At 59.5% G+C, this 18,542-nt stretch overlaps 4 protein-coding genes across 4 annotated transcripts in view; 3 read left to right on the top strand and 1 right to left on the bottom strand.

Moving 5' to 3' along the window:
• Positions 1 to 6: 6 nt before the first annotated feature.
• Positions 7 to 664, top strand: SPRG_08070 (hypothetical protein; the record flags this gene model as incomplete). The annotated part of the gene is made up of 2 exons (XM_012347039.1): positions 7 to 50; positions 104 to 664. 2 exons carry the CDS (start codon positions 7 to 9, stop codon positions 582 to 584), a joined length of 525 nt encoding a protein of 174 aa, XP_012202429.1. The 3' UTR covers positions 585 to 664.
• Positions 665 to 5,253: 4,589 nt separating this feature from the next.
• SPRG_20581 (hypothetical protein) lies at positions 5,254 to 11,393 on the top strand (the record flags this gene model as incomplete). Its single annotated transcript, XM_012347139.1, has 2 exons — positions 5,254 to 8,220; positions 8,262 to 11,393. The coding sequence occupies 2 exons, from the start codon at positions 5,254 to 5,256 to the stop codon at positions 11,391 to 11,393; spliced, it is 6,099 nt and encodes a 2,032-aa protein (XP_012202529.1).
• A 148-nt stretch (positions 11,394 to 11,541) lies between these two features.
• Positions 11,542 to 14,041, bottom strand: SPRG_20580 (hypothetical protein; the record flags this gene model as incomplete). The annotated part of the gene is made up of 5 exons (XM_012347138.1): positions 11,542 to 12,882; positions 12,934 to 13,267; positions 13,325 to 13,452; positions 13,500 to 13,587; positions 13,638 to 14,041. The coding sequence occupies 5 exons, from the start codon at positions 14,039 to 14,041 to the stop codon at positions 11,542 to 11,544; spliced, it is 2,295 nt and encodes a 764-aa protein (XP_012202528.1).
• Positions 14,042 to 16,040: 1,999 nt separating this feature from the next.
• The window catches only part of SPRG_22215 (hypothetical protein), a gene marked incomplete at both ends in the record, with an annotated part of 2,955 nt that continues 453 nt past the window's right edge, over positions 16,041 to 18,542 (top strand). Inside the window, 5 exons of the mRNA XM_012347145.1 lie at positions 16,041 to 16,414; positions 16,461 to 16,548; positions 16,601 to 16,728; positions 16,785 to 17,218; positions 17,283 to 18,508. Of these exons, the coding sequence (XP_012202535.1) occupies positions 16,041 to 16,414; positions 16,461 to 16,548; positions 16,601 to 16,728; positions 16,785 to 17,218; positions 17,283 to 18,508 (2,250 nt within the window). The remainder of the gene's footprint in view (positions 16,415 to 16,460; positions 16,549 to 16,600; positions 16,729 to 16,784; positions 17,219 to 17,282; positions 18,509 to 18,542) is intronic.

Genomic DNA, 18,542 nt, shown 5'->3' with positions numbered 1-18,542 from the left:
AAGCCAATGTCGACGCGACCAACGCCAAGAACGGCGGCTGGGACATTGACGTCGAGAACGTCATCTTTACGAACGGCGCGATCGACCCGTGGGCTGGGCTCAGCGTCACGAAGCAGCCCAAGAACCCCAAGTCCAAGTACATTGTCATTGAAGGCGCGACGCACTGCGAAGACACGTACCTTGCCAACGGCGACGGCCCGATGAAGGACGCGATCAAGGTGATTGGCGACGCGGTGGCCGAGTTTTTGGCCGACGCAGCCAAGACGCCCGCTCCGACGCCGGCGCCGACGACCAAGCCGGTGTCGTCGGTCACCAAGCATGTGTACTTCGTCGAGTCGGACGTCGAGTTCCTTGGCTACGACATCCGCACGACGGCGCGGTCGTCGTCCAACTCGTGCAACGACGACTGCGACAACACGCCCGGTTGCAAGCTGTGGGTCTGGACCAAGCACAACGGCGGCATTTGCTGGCTCAAGAACCGTCAAGGTCAGCGCAAGACGTCGCCTGGCTCCAAGGCCGGCATGTTCATCGATCCGCTCGAGCAGGACAAGGAGGACGATTCGCGCATGGTCTTTCCCGAGTAATTGATGTCTTTAGCAATAACGAACGACTGTTCTATGAACAACAATATGAACGACTGTAATTGACAGTTTTGTGATTCTGGAGTCTATACCACAGCTGCCGTTCACAAAATGTCGGTCCAATGCAACACTGTGGACTAAATATGCACCAAAAGACTATCTAGCAATCGGGACAACGTCTTGAAGCGTTAAAGTTTTGGAGGAAAGAGCATAAGAACCCTCTCACTTATCGATCTACTAGTACATCCAACAACTCGATCCAGGCCAGACAGAACATTGCGCGTGTTTGGAGATTTACGCAATATGGTCCGAGTGTTTTGAGCATCACGCAATGGATTCCCGTGGTACTTGCGTACTACTATAGTATGAAGCAATTCCCTGCGTCATGGCGCTCGTCCAGATGATCGCGGCAAGGCCTGCCGTTACGGCCTGTTCAGGTCCCTAGCATCTCCATGTGGCTCGGGGATTAGAATGGCATGTGTCTTGATGCCGTCAGTGCGTGTCGACGTTGGCCGCGAGCTGTCGGCCACGAAGGACGAATACGAGGATATTTATGAACGTGTTTCGCATTATCTTCGTTGTTACAAAGAGTTCTTAGAGACTAGCAATCTCCTTCTTCTTCATTCGCTCGCCGGGCCGTGGCTGCGCAGGCGGCGGCGCGGGGGCTCGTCTTGCTCTTCTGCAGTTGCCCGGGGGCGCTTGCGGCCGCGGGGGAGGCCCATGACGACAAGCTCCGTAAACTCTTTCCAGGCTTCGCGATCGGCGGCAAAGCTACGCAGTATGTTGAGGTCCTCGAGAGACGCCGGCGCCTGAGGCGGCGTCAACGACTGGAGGTTGCGGTGCAGGACGATCGGCAACGTGATCTTGGTGCGGCCTAAAAAACGGGGCGCCTTGGGAGAGGCAAAGACGCGGCAATGTTGGCAGGGACGTCTTTTTTCAGGCGCAGCACGTGACCCAGCAGGCGCCAGCGTTGGCGGGCAACGATCTCGCTCAGCGGGACAGTCTTGCAGCGCTTGTAGAGCGCAACGTAGCCCAGCTTGTTCGGGCGAAAGATACCTGAAGACGGCGCAGCTGCCGGCGATGGAAACTGTCAAGGCCCGCCAGACTTGTTGGCATCAGGGTCCACGTGCCACAGTTGCACAAAAGGACCGGGAGCACTTGTACTGCCGCACACGGTTGCCTTCCGAGATGAGGCCTCGACGCATCCAGATCTTCCACATGTTGTTGAACGCCGTTGTCGCCAGTCGCTTCCGAAGGCGCAGATCGGCCGCGTCGTCGAGGAGGCTGCCGAGCTCCTTGTTCGTGTGCCACGCCAAAGAGGCCGCGTGCGTCGGCGCGTCAGCCTGCGTCGACCTGAATACCTGCGTTTCTTCCGTCTTGTCTTCATTCATCTTGAGGTCCCATTGGGCGAAGATGGATGGCGCCACGGCTTTGATCGTGGTCATGGCAGCAGCGTCGTGGCAGATGAAGTCCGAGTCATCGGCGTAGGCGACTGTGTGGCGAGTAGGGAATACGAGGATATGGCGATGAAAACGAGTGCAGCGCACGACAGCCGGCGCGATAGCCGCACGCAGGCTCGACGTTGAGACACGATTCGAGCGTCGACGGGATGTACGTACACATCGAGTGTGGCGGCAGCGACTGGAGCGTGGGCGCGCCGTCGGATCGGATGTCTCCGTAGCCATAACCGTTTTGGACGCGCAAGCGCTTGACGTCGCGCGGTCATGGTGCTGGACATATCGCGCCATCGCTCGCAGCGTCGTTGCAGGTCTTGGGAGCTTGGAGGAGCGCATCGCGGAGGCGATCCCGTGGCCGACGTGCGAGAGAGGCCGTCGAAAAATTGGCCAGGGCTCCGCCCAAGGGTCGACTCGGTGGCTCTTCACGCATAGATAGGCTGCGCCATACCTACAGCAACGTCGCGTGAGCGCCTCGGCTTGAGGCCTGCGCACGGCTTGCCACGTACCACGTGCCTTGGCTGGCGGCGATGATCGGTGCGAGAACCGCGGCAAGAACACTGGCCAAGTGACATCGCTGCCGCTCTGATTGGCCACAAATCCAACGTCTTGTCGTTCTGATTGGCTGAAACGCTTTGGCTTGGCTCGTGAGGGAGACCGACGAGGAACGCTGCATGGCGCCCGATCGACACCTCATGATGACTTGTGCGTAGAGAATGCTGATGGAGTCTCCTCGGGCACAATGCAGCAGCGTCAGTGGTGCCCGAAGAGCCTCAGCGTCGTCTTTCTGGCGTCACCGGTCACCATTATTGGCGTTCGCCATTTACAACCATAATTACCATATTTTGGTGCACACAGGCGGCCGCGCCGGCGAATCGGCCAGAATGAAGTTTGAAAACGAAATCGCCCATACTTGCCAGAGTGCTAGACCGCACTTCGGGGAGTCCAGAATGCTATGTGACGTCGCCGTGCGAGCTCTGTAGCGAGAGAAAATGACAGCGGTACCCAATTGTTTGATATAGTGTGCTTTTTCGCTATACTAGTACTGAAATACTGTACGGAATACAAGGCCTCCTCACGCAGCGATATCGCGCGCACTTTGCCTCCCTCAGCCACATGCAACATGCTCTTTCACATGAACCAAAAGAGACAGCGTCCTCAGTTTCCGCGATTTCGACGCATTCTCAACCGAAATTGCATGTCGAATTTCCCGAAACCGACGCTCGGCAGTTCGAGTTTGGTGTGAGTGCCCAAGCAACGACGGCGACCAACAAGCTGGTCGCACACTGGGTCGAGAGTCTCGACCCAGGAGAAGCTTGTTGGCTCGTCACGAGTGGCTGCTACTATCGGACGGGATAGATCAACGTTTAAGACCGCCTCCAATTACCCGCGAGGTTATTGTCTTTTATTGCGTAAATCTGGTTGAGCCCGTCTCGTCTAGGTGGATTCGAATTCTTCCGCCGTTTGGATACAGAGCAATGACACTATGTGTGCAAAGGTGGTGATGGTGGCACCAACGATTTTGTACGCCCAACATCGAGCTACAGATCGCGTTTTAGATATCCGAGAGAGAGAGATCGTGTTCACGAGGTATACGACTGGGACGGCTCTATAGTTGGAGCCTTGTTTGAGGCGAGGAGAGGCTTGTTGGCTCGTCACGAGTGGCTGCTACTATCGGACGGGATAGATCAACGTTTAAGACCGCCTCCAATTACCCGCGAGGTTATTGTCTTTTATTGCGTAAATCTGGTTGAGCCCGTCTCGTCTAGGTGGATTCGAATTCTTCCGCCGTTTGAATACAGAGCTATGACACTATGTGTGCAAAGGTGGTGAATCACGAACTGTGGCAGCCAGTTTTACGGTCCTTGAAGCTTTGGAACCCCGCGATGTCACGTGAAGTATTTGGACAATTCTGACACTACCTCGAAAAATGGAAAATGGATTTCCGCGTGATTGCGCTACGTGCAGCGTCGGAAACGACATGTACGTCATTCAACAAGTGTGTGGAGAGGTATACCCGGCTGCTACGTGGCGCTGGCGCGTCTGTGGGCTGCTACTTGTCGTTGTGCTGCCTGGTGCTCACACTATATTTAGGACGAGGTCGTGAACCAAGGCTTGTGATTGGCTATAAATAATCAAGATTCGAGCCAATCCATTCCGAGTTCCAAACCAGCCGGACCCACACCACTTTTCTGCGCGCCGGACCTTCCCGATTCGGGAAGGTCCGGCGCGACGAGCGGCTGCACGAAGAGGCAGAGCGCGCTGCCTTCCGCGAGAAGCGCAAGCAGACCTTGACGGCCTCGTCGAGGCCCTCAAGAAGACCAAGCCGCCGGCCGTCGACCTCTTTGCGCCCGACGAGACCGCGCCGCCGCCAGTCGCCAGCATCAACAAGTACACAGACGACGGCATCGCGCTCGGCGGCGCGCTGAGCCCGGTCCACTGCCAGATAGGCCGACGCAAGCCGCCTTCGCAACCCTGCTCTCCAGCAGCACCAAGACGACAACGACGCCACCGAGGCGCCACGTGCAGCGAGCGCCGACCCCATGGCTGCGATCGTGAGCCGGCCCATGGTGCTCATGGCAGCCGCCAACGATACGCGCGAAGCCGACGCGCTCGGCTGTGCCGGTAACGCGACGAACAGGAAGCTTAAGAAGACAGCGAAAGCCAAGTCGTCGTCATCGTCTTCTTCCAGTCGCCTCGACGCGAGCGCAAGGCCGTCATGCAACGCCGACTCGAGACGCTCCTCCGGCGCCAATGCAAGAGCTTCTATATGTAGATATTTATGTATGAAAGCAAACAACAGTCATAATTATTGGTTCGTCCACTTGGGTACGCTAGCTTCGCACGCCACGGCTGCGTAGGACTTGGCGGCAGAATCTTTTGGGCAGCGACTTGGTGAGGCTCTCTACTCTTTGCATCCATTTGTGATCTGGAAAGCTACGAAAGTACCTGGCGCGAATGACGTTGAGGGGTTAATACAATGTACAACAAGAGAAGACCTGTCATCCCGAGGTAGTCATCCGAGGTAGCACCGTGGTAAGTCATTCAAGCGATTGAGTCTGCGCGTCCAGGACCTTTCTATTGGTCGAAACTGCAGACGTAAAACTGTTTTAATGCGTTTAATGCGTTATTTGCGATGTGAAACACACCATCCTGCGATGGTTGAGTTTGCCCTTTCCATGCCATCTGGTGAATCGTGCAATCAATCGCTGAGGAGCATGATGGCCACTGACGACGCGAGATGCCAAGCGCTGGCGACGCAGCAGCTCCAACGTCTCCTTGAGGCGGGCCTCGTACATGCCGAGCGTCTTCAAGACGCCCTGCGACACGGGCGACGGAGAGAGCAGGAAGACGCCGCCGCCGACTTTAACGCGGGCGTCGTCAAGGGCCTTGGCTTCACGCAGTGGAACGCCGACGCGCGCAAGCTCTACGAGAAGTCGACCTTCCTCGAGCGCCTCGCCAAGCTGGAAGCGACCTTGCGGCGCGAATCCGCGGCTGTTCCTGCAGTCGGCGGCACCTGGTCGACAGCGGAGGCGTTTGCGCATGCCAGCAATGGCGCTGCACTCAAGGGCAGCTACTTTGGGTTCGCGGGCCCGATCGCCGGTGTTTCCAAGGCAATTCTACGAGCACCCAGCGCGTGCAACGACCCTACAGCGTGCGACGCAGGCGAGTGTGCCTCGAGGACGTTCTACAGTGTCGCCGACGTCAAGGCGTTCAAGGCCGCCGTCGCGACCTCGGGCTGGTCCGCGGCCGTTGATGCCGTCCCGGATCGCGAAATGCCGCCGCAGAGCTCTTTCGTCGCTCGCATGACGTACCTCTGCCAACCAATGGCCTCGTTCAGCATGATGACGCCACGCCTCGCGGTCGACACCGCCTCGGTGACCGACATGGCGTCGGCCAAGCAATTTCTACTCTCGTACGGGTCCCACGTGCACATTGGGCGGTTTGAGCTTGGCGGCATCTTTTACAAGACGGCCGACATACTTGCGCCCAACGAGCTGCTCGTCAACACGCTCATGGCCGAGTGCCCGGGCTTAGAAACCGATGACTTGTCCATCGGTTATGGCGGCAGCGACGATGCGTGCTTCGCCTATACCTCGTTTGGTCCTCTGGTGCAAGCTGCTACGACCTACTGCGGCGGCAATACCTGCTCCATATCGACGCGCATCGAGTGTCTTGGGCCAACGACGCTGAGTGCGACGCTCTTTCGGCTCCGCCTCAAGGCCGACGCATCGACGTGGGAGCTCATTGATCGACCGGCGACCCGTGTCGCGGTCTGGACCCTCGTCCAGGACGAGAAAAGGTGCCGGCACCAAGGCGCGCTTCTCTGCGCCGCATGGCTCGACATCGTCCGTAGCTCGACCGACGAGAGTGTCCGTGTCGCGAGGGTCCAGGCGTATGCAGAGCTGTGGGCACTCGACCCGACGTTTGGCGGCATGATGGCGCCGACTCCATATTATTCTGGACCTGTCCAGAGTCTACGCCATGCGCTGAGGTCTGCCGATGCGGTCGCCGAATTTTTCGGCGCGTTTGCCCGTACGCTGCAGCACGATACATATCAGATCATTTGGATCACGCGAGGCTTTGATGTCCGATGGAGCAAGTGGTCAATGGAGATCACCTTGTACACCTTGCGCGACGCCCGCGTGCAAGATGCTCTGCGCCGCCTCGTGGCCGCGACCGATGTGTCGGCGCTCACCGGGCTCGGTGTCCTCTTTGACCGCGTTTTGTTTGACGTTGCCCGTACGGCGTCTCCCCCCGTCGTCCTCGACGCGTCCGTGACACGGGCGCTCCAAGAGGCAGCGCGGCTCGCGGCGATCGTCAAGACGCCTCCGCCCCAAGACGGTGCTTGGGCTCCACCCACCGTCGCTAGCAACGACGTCCCAGCGATCATCTCGATCGTGGTTCAGGCCGCTCTTGCGACCGCGGTGCCAAACCACCGGCTTTTGACCGACCGCCTTGGGGCCATCTTGACAAGAAACTTGAGTTTGCCTCCGAGATCTCGAAAGAAGAAAGCACTCTATGGCGTCGCATGTCGGTTTGGCTTTGTCGCAGGCTGCGGCTTTCTCTCGGTCCTCACGGCGACACACATCGCGGCGATGGTCGATGCCATGAAAGCGGCGCTAGTAGCTCGGACGCCGACGACACCTGCGCCACCCACCGTCGTCAGCGCCCGGTCGTCCGACGACGGTCACCCGCTTTGCCACCTTTTGGCCGTGTCGCACCGGCCGACCGACGTTGCCAGTCGCATTTCATTTGCGCTCCAGCACCGCCTGAGCCTGGTCAAGGAGCTCTACGGGGACAAGACGGACAAGCAATCGACGCCCGATACAAACGACGTGCCGCGTGTCGACGCGCTGCTGGATCGCATGGCGTCGCTGGCACCGACGGCGCGCGCCGACGTGTTGCGTCGCCTTTTGGACCGGCGCTTTCTGGTGCCGTATCTTGTGCCATCGACGAACGGCGGCTTTGTCTCGGACAACCAAGCGCTCGCGCTCGTGACCAGTGACGCGTCGCTTCTACGGGACGTGTCGATGCTGCGCGTCGCGGTCGTCTCGGAACGGCCGACCAAGAGCAGTGCGACCAAGGACTGGATCAAAAACGTCTTCCACGTTGACTCACTGCACTGCCTCGACCGCACGTACGGCCGCCACCGCGTCACGGACCTCGCGTGCTTGGCGGAGCTCGGCTACGGGTTTCTTCTCGAGGACGGCCAGTGCACCACGGTCCAGCTGCTGCATGTCGTGGGCGACTACATGCAGCTGCAACCGTTCATCGAGGCGTTTGCCGACGTACTCATCGTCGACACGGGCGCCAAGCCCGTTCGCGGGGCGCTTGCTCGCGGTCTCGAGCTGCACTGGTGCGTCGCCGACGACGACGACGACGACAACGTGCTGCGCGACGACGACGGCATCTTGTCCGTGTCGCTGGCCTGCCCCATGAGCTCGTCGTACGCGATCTTGACAGAGTACATGCTCCACGAGACGCCTCTTCGAAACACGCCGCGCGTCGCCATCGATCGGCTTTGCCATGACGAGCCGACGTCGACGGCGGTGCCATTGCTTTCAGAGGTGGACGCTCGAACGCTGCGACCGGAGCGACTAGCACTGCAGCAGCTCGTGTGTCAAGCGGCGCCATTGCAACGGACGCTCCAACGAACGATCGACGCACCGAGCCGCGCCGTTGTCGCGTTGCAGCTACAACAACTGGACGAAAACTCATGGAGGCGTCCATGCACACGCTCACGGACCCGCTCTTGCGTTCGTTTCTAGACCTGCTTGGGATTGCGTCATCAGGCGAACGGACGCGGCGGCTCACCGAACTCGGCCACGCGTTGACCAATGCCTGCAAAGCCAACGCTGTGACCGCGCAGGCTGCGTGCTCGGCCGCCTACCACGCGCGCAGCTTGACCGACACGGACGACACTCGGGCAGCGTACGAAGCGGCGGTCCAGCAGGCGACTTTCGCAACGACAGGGCTCGTGCACCTCTGGCGGGAGCTCGCGATCGCGTTCGTCCAGCGGCCAAGCGAGTACGCGGCGCTTCCACGGCTCGCGGCCACGCACCTCGTGGACGGATTCCCGCTCGAGCTCATGGACGGCGACGCCAGTGTGCTCCAAAAAGCGTTTGTGGACGCAGTCTTTGGCCAGCTCGAGTTTGCACTGCCCTATGGCGCCCGCGTCTTTGTGCTTTCGGTCGTCGGCGCCCAGTCGTCGGGCAAGTCGACTTTGCTCAACACCATGTTTGGCGTGTGCTTGCCGACGGGGGTTGCGCGCTGTACAAAGGGCGTCACATTGCAGCTCCTCGCGTGCAACCTCTCTACCGACTACGACTATGTCCTGCTGCTCGACACGGAAGGTCTCCAGTCGCCCGAGTCGGTCGGCGCGACGACCGCGCAGGACAACCGCATGGCAGCGCTCGCCCTCTTGCCCGCCGACGCGACGATCCTCTTGACCAAAGGCGAGGCGACGAGCGGCATCGCCGACCTGGTGCCACTCGCGCTGTCAGCGATGGCCACGTCCGAGCTCCAGCATTGCGAGACGCCGCGCCTCTATGTCGTCTTCAACCAAGTCGACGTGTCGCAACAACGTCAGCTCAGCACGAGCGTCCGCGCGCTTGTCGAGACGCTTCGGACCGGCGCGGCGTCCTTGGCCGCATTTCGTCCGTTCCGCACGGCTTTTTTGCACGGATTTGACCCTGAGATCCACGATGCGACCACGCAAACCGGTGACGTGTGGTGCCTTGGCATGGCAATAGGTGAGAGCGTACCGCCGCACGACACACCGCTGCCCGACTTTGGCCACCGGGTGCTGCAGCTGCGCGACCACATATTATTGTCCAAGCCACAGTGCGGACGGACCGTCCGTGCGCTGCGCGCATCGTTCAGGCACGTTGCGCGATGCCTCGAGACGAGTCATTTTGAAATGGGCTTTGACACGGTCCGTGCACGCGTCGCCTTTGAGACGCTCGCGCGGCGCATGCAAGAGCACACCAAAGCAGCTGCAGAAGGCTACAACAAGGCGATGGATGCCGCGTGCGCGGCCATTGATGCGGCAGTGGCGACATATCCACGGAGCCTGTTTTTCTTCACATTCGGCAGCAGCAAGTCCGACATCGACCACAAGTACGAAAGCCTTTTGGAGCGCAAGATCCAAGCAACGATCAAACCCCTTGATGCGGTCGTTGAAGCGCTGCTGGCCGACGCTGCCTATGCCACGTGGTCGCTGCAGATGCAGGAGGCGTGGGCCGAGAGACAGCGACGGGCCGACTTGCATGCCAAACGCGTGGTCGCCGCCAAAGTCCAAGGTAGCTTCTTCTCCTCGCAATACGAGGAAGAGCTTGCCGATGCTGTGAAAGCCCGGTATTCCGATGCACACACGTCCATGGCGTCGTTCGACACGATCTTTGACGAGCTTGTGCGTCAACATCCAGAGCGCTACGGTCTCGAGGCCGACCGCGTTCCAGCGTTGGTCTATCATGCCGTCTGCCACAGTCACGTCTTTACGCCGGACGAACTTGTGCCGCCCGACGTCGATGGTGGCAGCCAAACAGGCTCCGCACGGGACGACGAGGTGCGCGGGGCAGTTGACGAGCTCATCCGCGCGCACGTCACGGACGACATCAATCGCTACGATGAGGCTGCGGTGCTGACATGTGCGGCGGCAGTGCGGCAGAAGCTGCTCGCTTTGAAGCACGTGACACTGCGTGAAATCCAAGTCGGTGTCTCGACACTGCTTTCGACGCTGACCACAGACATGCGCCGTCGGCAAGCGCACTGGGACGCGGTCGACGGCGCCAACCTCGCGGACATCAAGTCGACGCTGCGTGCGACGGCGCAGCGCATCTGCAACGGACGAGGCGCGGCGCTGGAGCTCACAGAGGCGCTCGACGAATGGCTCGAGACGCACTGGGAGGACGCGTGCCACCAACAAGTTGTCATCAACGTCGCGCTGGAGCTCCAGGAAGCGCCCTGGGTCGAATCGCCCGAGGCCATGCAGGCAGCCTTGGACAAGCACTTGCTGCAAATCGTGCGCAAAACACGGTATCGGGACACCGTCGACTGGATCCTGCGTCCCACCGACCACGTCGAGCTCGTCACCCGCCAGCTCGTTGAGGCCAAGGTCCGCGAGCGCTTTGAGAGCATTACCGCTTCGCTCGTCCAAGGCGTGCACGACAGCATCCTCTGCGCAGCGACCGAGGCCTCAAGAGCCAACGACCAGCACTGCAGCCGCTTTGTGAATGCGCTTCGTCGGTCGCTCAAACGTCAGCTTGCGCAGGGAGGCGCCAGTGTTTTTTACCAAAAGATGCCGTCGACAACCAACGACGGCGACGACCCGTGGGCGTTTGACCCAACGACGCCGATGACGGGAACGCAGCTCTACGTCCCCCAGCGACTCTTGGATCGGCTCCACGAGGTTGCCACACGTCTCCGGCCGTCGCAGGGTGTAAGCTCGGCCGTCACCACTGCCATTTTGTATCTTGAGGACGCCAATGTCCTCGTGGCGCGCTGTGGCGAGCCGTGTCCCCGGTGCGAGTGTCCGTGCACGAAAGCTAGTGGCCATGACGACGACCATGACACGTACCACCAGCCGCAAGGCCTCGTTGGCACCATGGATGCCGACGGCGAGCTCATCGCGGCAAGCTGCGCGCACGACGACTCGTTTGCTGACGAGTTTTACGCGTGGGCCGTGCCGCGCGAAAACGTGTCGTTGCCGCTGCGCGAGTACATCTTTAGCGTCGCCCAAGACGAGATCCTTCGACGGCGGTGGCGTGCGGAGCGCTGCAGTGCGATTCCGAGTGCGTATTATAACCACTATCTTGGCGACATGGAGGATGCGCTGGATTTGCTCCTCTCTTGATTGCGAATGTCTTGCCAAGTCGTCGAAAAAAAGGACTTTCTACAATCTCATGTGGCATTGATCCGAGGTTTCGGACGTATTGCGTGTAAACGGTCACGGCAGAATAGACAGGACAGTGTAATGACTCTATTGATCAATATACACTGGCTTAGGCTTGGATCGAGCCCGCAATGGCGCCGTGGTACACGGACCGGTTGCCCTTCTTGCTCTTGAGCCAGCACGTCCCGCCGTTGTGACGGTTCCAGACCCACACGGAGCACCCGGCCGTCGCATGGCAGTCACCGCAGCAGTCGTCCGACGACGCGCGCGGAATCGCTGCCACGTCGTTGCCGTAGTAGTCGATGTTGGCTTCGATCGCACAGGTCGTCGGGGCCGCATCGACGACACCGACCATCGCCCCGTGGTACGTCGACCGTGTCCCCTTCTTGGACTTCAACCAGCACGTGCCGCCGTTGTGGAGGTTCCAGACGTACACCTTGCAGCCAGGGGTCTTCCGGCAGTCGGCGCAGCAGTCGTCGGCCGACTTGCGGGGCACGGACGCAATGTCGTTGCCGTAGTAGTCGGTGTTGTGCTCCATTGGCGGGCAGTTATCGTTGGCAGGCGCGTCGATGACGCCGGCCTTGGCACCGTAGTACGTTGTGCGAGCACCCTTCTTACTCTTGAGCCAGCACGTGCCTCCGTTGTGGAGGTTCCAGACGTAGAGCTTGCAGCCCGGCGTCGCCTTGCAGTCAGCGCAGCAGCTGTCGGCCGACGCGCGCCGAATCGCCGCAATGTCGTTGCCGTAGTAATCCGTGTCCATCTCCATCGGCGGGCACATGCTATCTGGTGTCGGGGCAGTTGTCACTGGCATCATCGTTGGAACGGGTGTCAACTTGGTCGTCGGCGCCGGCGTCGGTGCGGGCGTCTTGGCTGCGTCGGCCAAAAACTCGGCCACTGCGTCGCCAATCACCTTGATCGCGTCCTTCATCGGGCCGTCGCCGTTGGCAAGGTACGTGTCTTCGCAGTGCGTCGCGCCTTCAATGACAATGTACTTGGACTTGGGGTTCTTGGGCTGCTTCGTGACGCTGAGCCCAGCCCACGGGTCGATCGCGCCGTTCGTAAAGATGACGTTCTCGACGTCAATGTCCCAGCCGCCGTTCTTGGCGTTAGTCGCGTCGACATTGGCTTGGAGCTTGGCCGCGTTGATGCCGAATGCTGCGCAGGTCGACGACGCCAGAACGTTCTCGGGCGTGAGGAACCCAAGGCCGCGGAACGGCGAGCTCACGCCCGTCGTCGCCGTCTGGAGAAAACCAAACTCGTTGCATGTCTGGTAACCCCACTGACCAAACTGGTTGTCAGCTGCTTGCTTGAGCTGGCGGCCCCAGATCGGACGGTCGTCGTCGGTGGTCGGCGACGGCTTCTTGGTCGATGGCGCCGGCGTCGGCTTGGGCGACTTGGTCGGGCACGCCTTGGCCGCCGTCATGTACAGCTTGCTGAGACGGTCCAGCGGCTACCCGATGACGAATCAGTACACCACGTCTACTCAAGGAGGACGACATACCGTGGCGCCAAAGCTCGGGTTCTTGAGCACGGTGCAGGCCGTGGCGAGCGAGCGACCGTTGTGTACCTTGTACTGCGCCATGGCCTTGAACTCGTGCGCCATCATCCACTCGAAGCGGTACTTGTTGCGCTGCGTCGAGAGCTTGGAACAAATACCAAAGCTGTCGTAGAGCTCGTCGCTGTCCGCCTCAACGAGCGCGTGGAGCGAGTCCATTGCCGACTTGACGTTGTCAACGCACTCTTGGCCGCCATAGTGCTTGAGGCCGCGCGTCACGCCTTCGAGGTACTCCTTCATGTCGACCTGGGCTTGCACCGGCGCCGACGACGCGACAGCGCTATGCATTACATTCCATTGTAAACGCTACGGAACACACGGGTGCGATATGTCGTACCCTGCAACCAAGGACGGGTACTTGAGCTTGAACCACGACGAGAGCATGCCGGCGTACGAGTAGCCCCACGCGATCCAGGCCGCGCCTTGGAGGTTGTGCTTCTCGGTGAAGAAGGCGTGGAACGTCGCCTACTGCACCTTTAGACATCGAGACCATCGTCGTGTGCACAACGCACCAGATCGGCGAGCGCGGCGTCCGACGACAGATACTTTTGCATCGCGGCCTTGGACCGGTCGCCGTTCGGGATCGAGTCGCCATAGTACCTAAAATAGAGTCGTTGATACCAATCCATATCTGACACAGGCTTCGATACCGGTGCTCGACAGCGACGACCATGGCCTTGTGCTTCTTGGCCAAGTCGTTCATCGTGGAGCGGGACGACGCGACGGTTTGCGCTTTCGCCTCCCACTCGCCGTTGATGTAGAGAAAGACAGGCGACCCGGGACCGCCATACCACTCGTCGTTGTAGTGGTAGCGCTGGCTCCAGTTGCCGGCGCTCGGGTTCTTGTGGTCGAGGATCGCGCCCGTGAACCAGAGGTCTTGCTTGGTGTCGGAGCCAAAGCGGTTGGAGAGGTCGACGTCGTCGTCGCCATGGATCTCACGCAGGATGTTCATATCGAACCCATTGTCGAGGTCCGTCACGAGCTGGTTGTTGGCATCGTCGGCCGACACGAGGAGCGCGAGCGCCGCGGCAACAAGAATCTTGGGCGCCAACATGGAAATTGAAAAGTGAGTGTGTTGGGATTGGAAAGCGACGACAAGGCTCGGACGTCGGCCGAAGACTCGGCTCCGTCTTGCGACGTGCATCACGTGTCTCAAAGCATGAGTCATGGCTAACAACAAATATGTCGGCGTGGTGCCACGCGGTTAAAGCCATCGCAAGAAAGGGCCACCGGCTTTTATGTGATCACGGAATAATCGGCGGTATGCACAGCGACCGTCCATTGTGCCATGACTACCATATGGCGTTTTTGCGTGCATGACGGCGTCTGTACACTGCAGTGCGAGACAGAGAAACTAGTGCGCTGTACAGTACAGTATGCAGCACTGTGGCCGGAAGCGGAACCTCGAACGACTCGATCTCACCGGCGGTGAGATCGACGCATGCGGTAACTCACCGCATGCGTCGGTGTGGGGCTGCACAGAGCCACCTCTGTGCTCTGGCTCGGCCACCGAATCACGCCGTGTTGGTTGATCTAGAAGCGAGTACCAGGACACGATCAGTCGTGGGCGTCGATGGCGGTTGAGCAAAACCGCTCCGACATACTATTAAATAATAATAACGTTAGTACACCAGTGCGTCTACAATGTACTAGTAACGTTAGTATGTTTAATACCGGTATACCGGTATTTAGATATTAATACGTGTACGTGGCGACATCAAGCCAACATCTGCGATGCGGCCGCCCGCCTCGATATTTTGCGCCTGGATCACCCTTCACAGGAGCGGTATGCGAAAGATGCAAACTTATCCATGACCCTCTCCACTTCAAGGCCGCGTTTTCGCAGCTTTGAGATCTTCCGAAGTCCTCGGTTACGAAGTCGGCTCAGCAGACGAGTAGTACCTGTAGCATCATGCCGTAGGACCATGTATGCTGCTTGGAGTCATCGGTGCGGATGAAGCATACCACGGTATTTATAGTATACCAAGGCGAAGACTGACATACATCAACGCGTCTTTTGCACAACAAGCCTTCGCGATGGTCAAGTAGAGCACGATACGAATATCATGGAAGCCCGTGCACGACACGAACGTGACATAGTCACTAAATACCCCAAGGCAAGCTCTCGTCTTTGAGCGCTGACGTGGACGTCGATTCTGTGGATGGATGACACGATAGAATCAGAGCATCGACAGAGCTCAAGCCACCGGCGCGCATTATTATTCCATACCCCTAAAGATCATATTACAAATTGCAGTGCTGCGATGCACAGGATGCATTGTGGATGACATACTACAAGCGAATCGTAATCGAGGGCCGCCACCGCAAAGAACGGACTCACGGGCACGGAGCGAATCCGAGCGCATTTGCCCAACCACACGTGAAAGCGAGATCGGAATTTTGGATCGACAACACAGTCGTCTTTCGAGCAGGACGCAAGTAGCTGCTTCTTACGGCCTGCACAAAACGACATGACAAGTTTCGCGAAAAGACACGTTGGTTTATACTGAATCGCCATGCCAAGCCGGTTGCAGTGTGTGTGCTGCAGTGGCAGAAACATCTGTGTTGAAGTGGCGTCGATTCTCCAAGTCTCCAATATTTGAAGGGCATAAAAACTAACAGGTTCACGCCCGTGTTCAGCCCGAGACAAGTTTGTACTGTACCAATAGATGTCAGCAGTCGACACACCGGATGTCACTTCTTTCCTTATGCAAAGATGCAGTCCTATCCACTGTCACCCAGCTGTCGTACCCCTACGATCTGTCATGTCCATCCGAAGTGCTCACCGCAACGAGCGTATCACAGCGCATCACGCGAGTCTGCGACTAGAGTGGTACTAGGACAATCTGTTGCCGACCAGCTTCAGGATCGCCGGAATAATATGTGGAATAGCTTTCAGAACGTTAAATAGCGCACGATGGCTGGTAGCTATGGCTGGTGTATCCACGGCATGCCACCCACAGCAATGCGACTTGGCGTGTTACACTGGTCAGTGTAACACGCCAAGGCACAACCTACAAAAAGTCGTAATCGATGCTCACTTTTCAATTGCCATGCTGGGACACAAGCTCCTCTCGGCGCTCATCGGGCTGCCACTGCTCGTCCTTGGGCAGATCGCTCCGCCTTTTGACATGCACGCGCTCCGTGAGCGGATGCTCGGGAATGCGTCCATTGCCAACCGGCTCGAGAACACCGTTGTCGACCTCTGGTTTGACGAGGCGATTCTTGACCACAACGACTCGAGTGCCGGCCACTGGAGCCAGCGCTACCACTACAACGACGCGTACTATGGCGGCGCGGGGTCGCCCGTGTTTCTCTACATCAATGGCGAGTGGGAGGCGTCATCGTACACAGTCTCGGACACAGGCTCCACCATGGTCGACTTGGCCATCAAGCACAAGGCGATGATCGTGGCTGTGGAGCACCGGTATTGAACCATATGCCCCTTGAGTGTACCATCTCACACATCCTAGCTACTATGGTGACTCGATCCCGAACGGCGACCAAAGCGAGGCATCGATGCGCAAGTACCACTCGTCGACGCAGGCGCTGGCGGATCTCGTTAGTCTTCAATCCCCGAACGTTGGTGACGACCATCTCATGCTCGCTCTAGGCGACTTTCCATGCTTTTTTTACAAAGAAGCACAACCTCCAAGACGCGCGCTGGATCGCGTGGGGCTACTCGTACGCGGGCCAGCTCTCGGCGTGGTTCAAGCTCAAGTACCCGTCCTTGGTTGCTGGGTACATCGTTCTTGCCCGAGTGTCGGTTGCGCTGACGATGTCTTTAAATGGTGTAGTGCAGTGGCGTCGTCGGCGCCTGTCCAAGCCTCGTTCGACCACAAGGCGTACATGGAGGGCGTCACGCGCGGCCTCAAGTACCATGGCGGCCAGAGCTGCCTCGACAACTTTGAATCGGCCATCAACGACTTTCATGCTCTCGTCGTTGCGGGCGGCAACCCACTACGCACCAAGTTTGGCACGTGCGGCGCGACGGCGACGCTCCAGGAGAAGCAAGCGATCGAGTGGGAAGTCATGAGCTACTACCATGGCATTGGACAGAGTGGTCGCGACCATGGGTACTCGATCAAGGACGTTTGCGACTACATGGCGGACCCGGCCAATGGACAAACGCCCATGGATCGCATGAGCAAGTGGAAGCTCGCCATCTACCATGGGTGCGCGCCAGGCTTTGTCTTCAACGGCAGTAAGTGGGTTCCGGTCCGCGCCTTGCGTCAAGGTACGCACTTGTCATGGACGCTCTGAACAACATGAACTCATCACGACTTGGTTGCTAGCCGCCGACCCTGATTTTGGCCAGTGGACGTGGCAGACGTGCAATGAATTCGGCTTCCTCATCACGGCGAGCACGGGCGACAACACGCCGTTCCGCGGCCTTGCGTACGCGAGCCCCGAAAACGTGCATCGCTACTCGCCGTGCACGACCCGCTTCCATGTGGATGCTGCGACGCTCCAAGCCAACGTCGACGCGACCAACGCCAAGTACGGTGGCTGGGACATTGACGTCGAGAACGTCATTTTTACCAACGGCGCGATCGACCCGTGGTCTGGCCTCAGCGTCACCAAGCAGCCCAAGAACCCCAAATCGCGCTTCGTGGTCATCGAAGGCGCGACGCATTGCGAGGACACCTACCTCTCGTATGTTGACGGCCCGATGAAGGACGCGATCAAGATGATTGGCGACGCGGTGGCTGACTTTTTGGCCGACGCGCCACCGGCGGCCACTGCCGCGCCAACGAAAGCCCCGACGCCTGCCCCGACGCCTGCCCCGACGCCTGCCCCGACGCCCGCTCCGACGACCAAGCTGGTGACGCCTGCCCCGACGGATGCCCCGACGGATGCCCCGACGCCCGCTCCGACGACCAAGTTGGTGACGCCTGCCCCAACGCTGGCCCCAACGGAAGCCCCAACGGAAGCCCCAACGGAAGCCCCAACGGAAGCCCCAACGGAAGCCCCGACGGATGCCCCAACGCCCGCTCCGACGACCAAGCTGATGACGCCTGCCCCGACGCCTGCCCCAACGACCAAGATGGCGACGCCTGCTCCCACATCGGATGCCATGTGCGGTCCCATGGAGAAGGACACTGATTACTATGGCAACGATGTGGCGGCGATCCCGCGCGCGTCTGTTGCTGACTGCTGCGCCGACTGCAAGGCGACGCCAGGCTGCAAGCTCTATGTCTGGAACCGCCACAACGGTGGCACGTGCTGGCTCAAGAGCAAGAAGGGTGCTCGGTCCGTGTACCCCGGCGCGGTCGCCGGTACCGTGGATGTCCCTCTCGTCACGGAAGCGCCGGTCGCGTGCCCGCCGATGGAGATGGACACGGATTACTACGGCAACGACATTGCGGCGATTCGGCGCGCGTCGGCCGACAGCTGCTGCGCTGACTGCAAGGCGACGCCGGGCTGCAAGCTCTACGTCTGGAACCTCCACAACGGAGGCACGTGCTGGCTCAAGAGTAAGAAGGGTGCTCGCACAACGTACTACGGGGCCAAGGCCGGCGTCATCGACGCGCCTGCCAACGATCACTGCCCGC

This window comes from Saprolegnia parasitica, assembly GCF_000151545.1.
Source record: "Saprolegnia parasitica CBS 223.65 unplaced genomic scaffold supercont2.33, whole genome shotgun sequence".
Lineage (NCBI taxonomy): Eukaryota > Oomycota > Saprolegniomycetes > Saprolegniales > Saprolegniaceae > Saprolegnia > Saprolegnia parasitica.
This window is presented reverse-complemented; position numbering and strand designations above follow the sequence as displayed.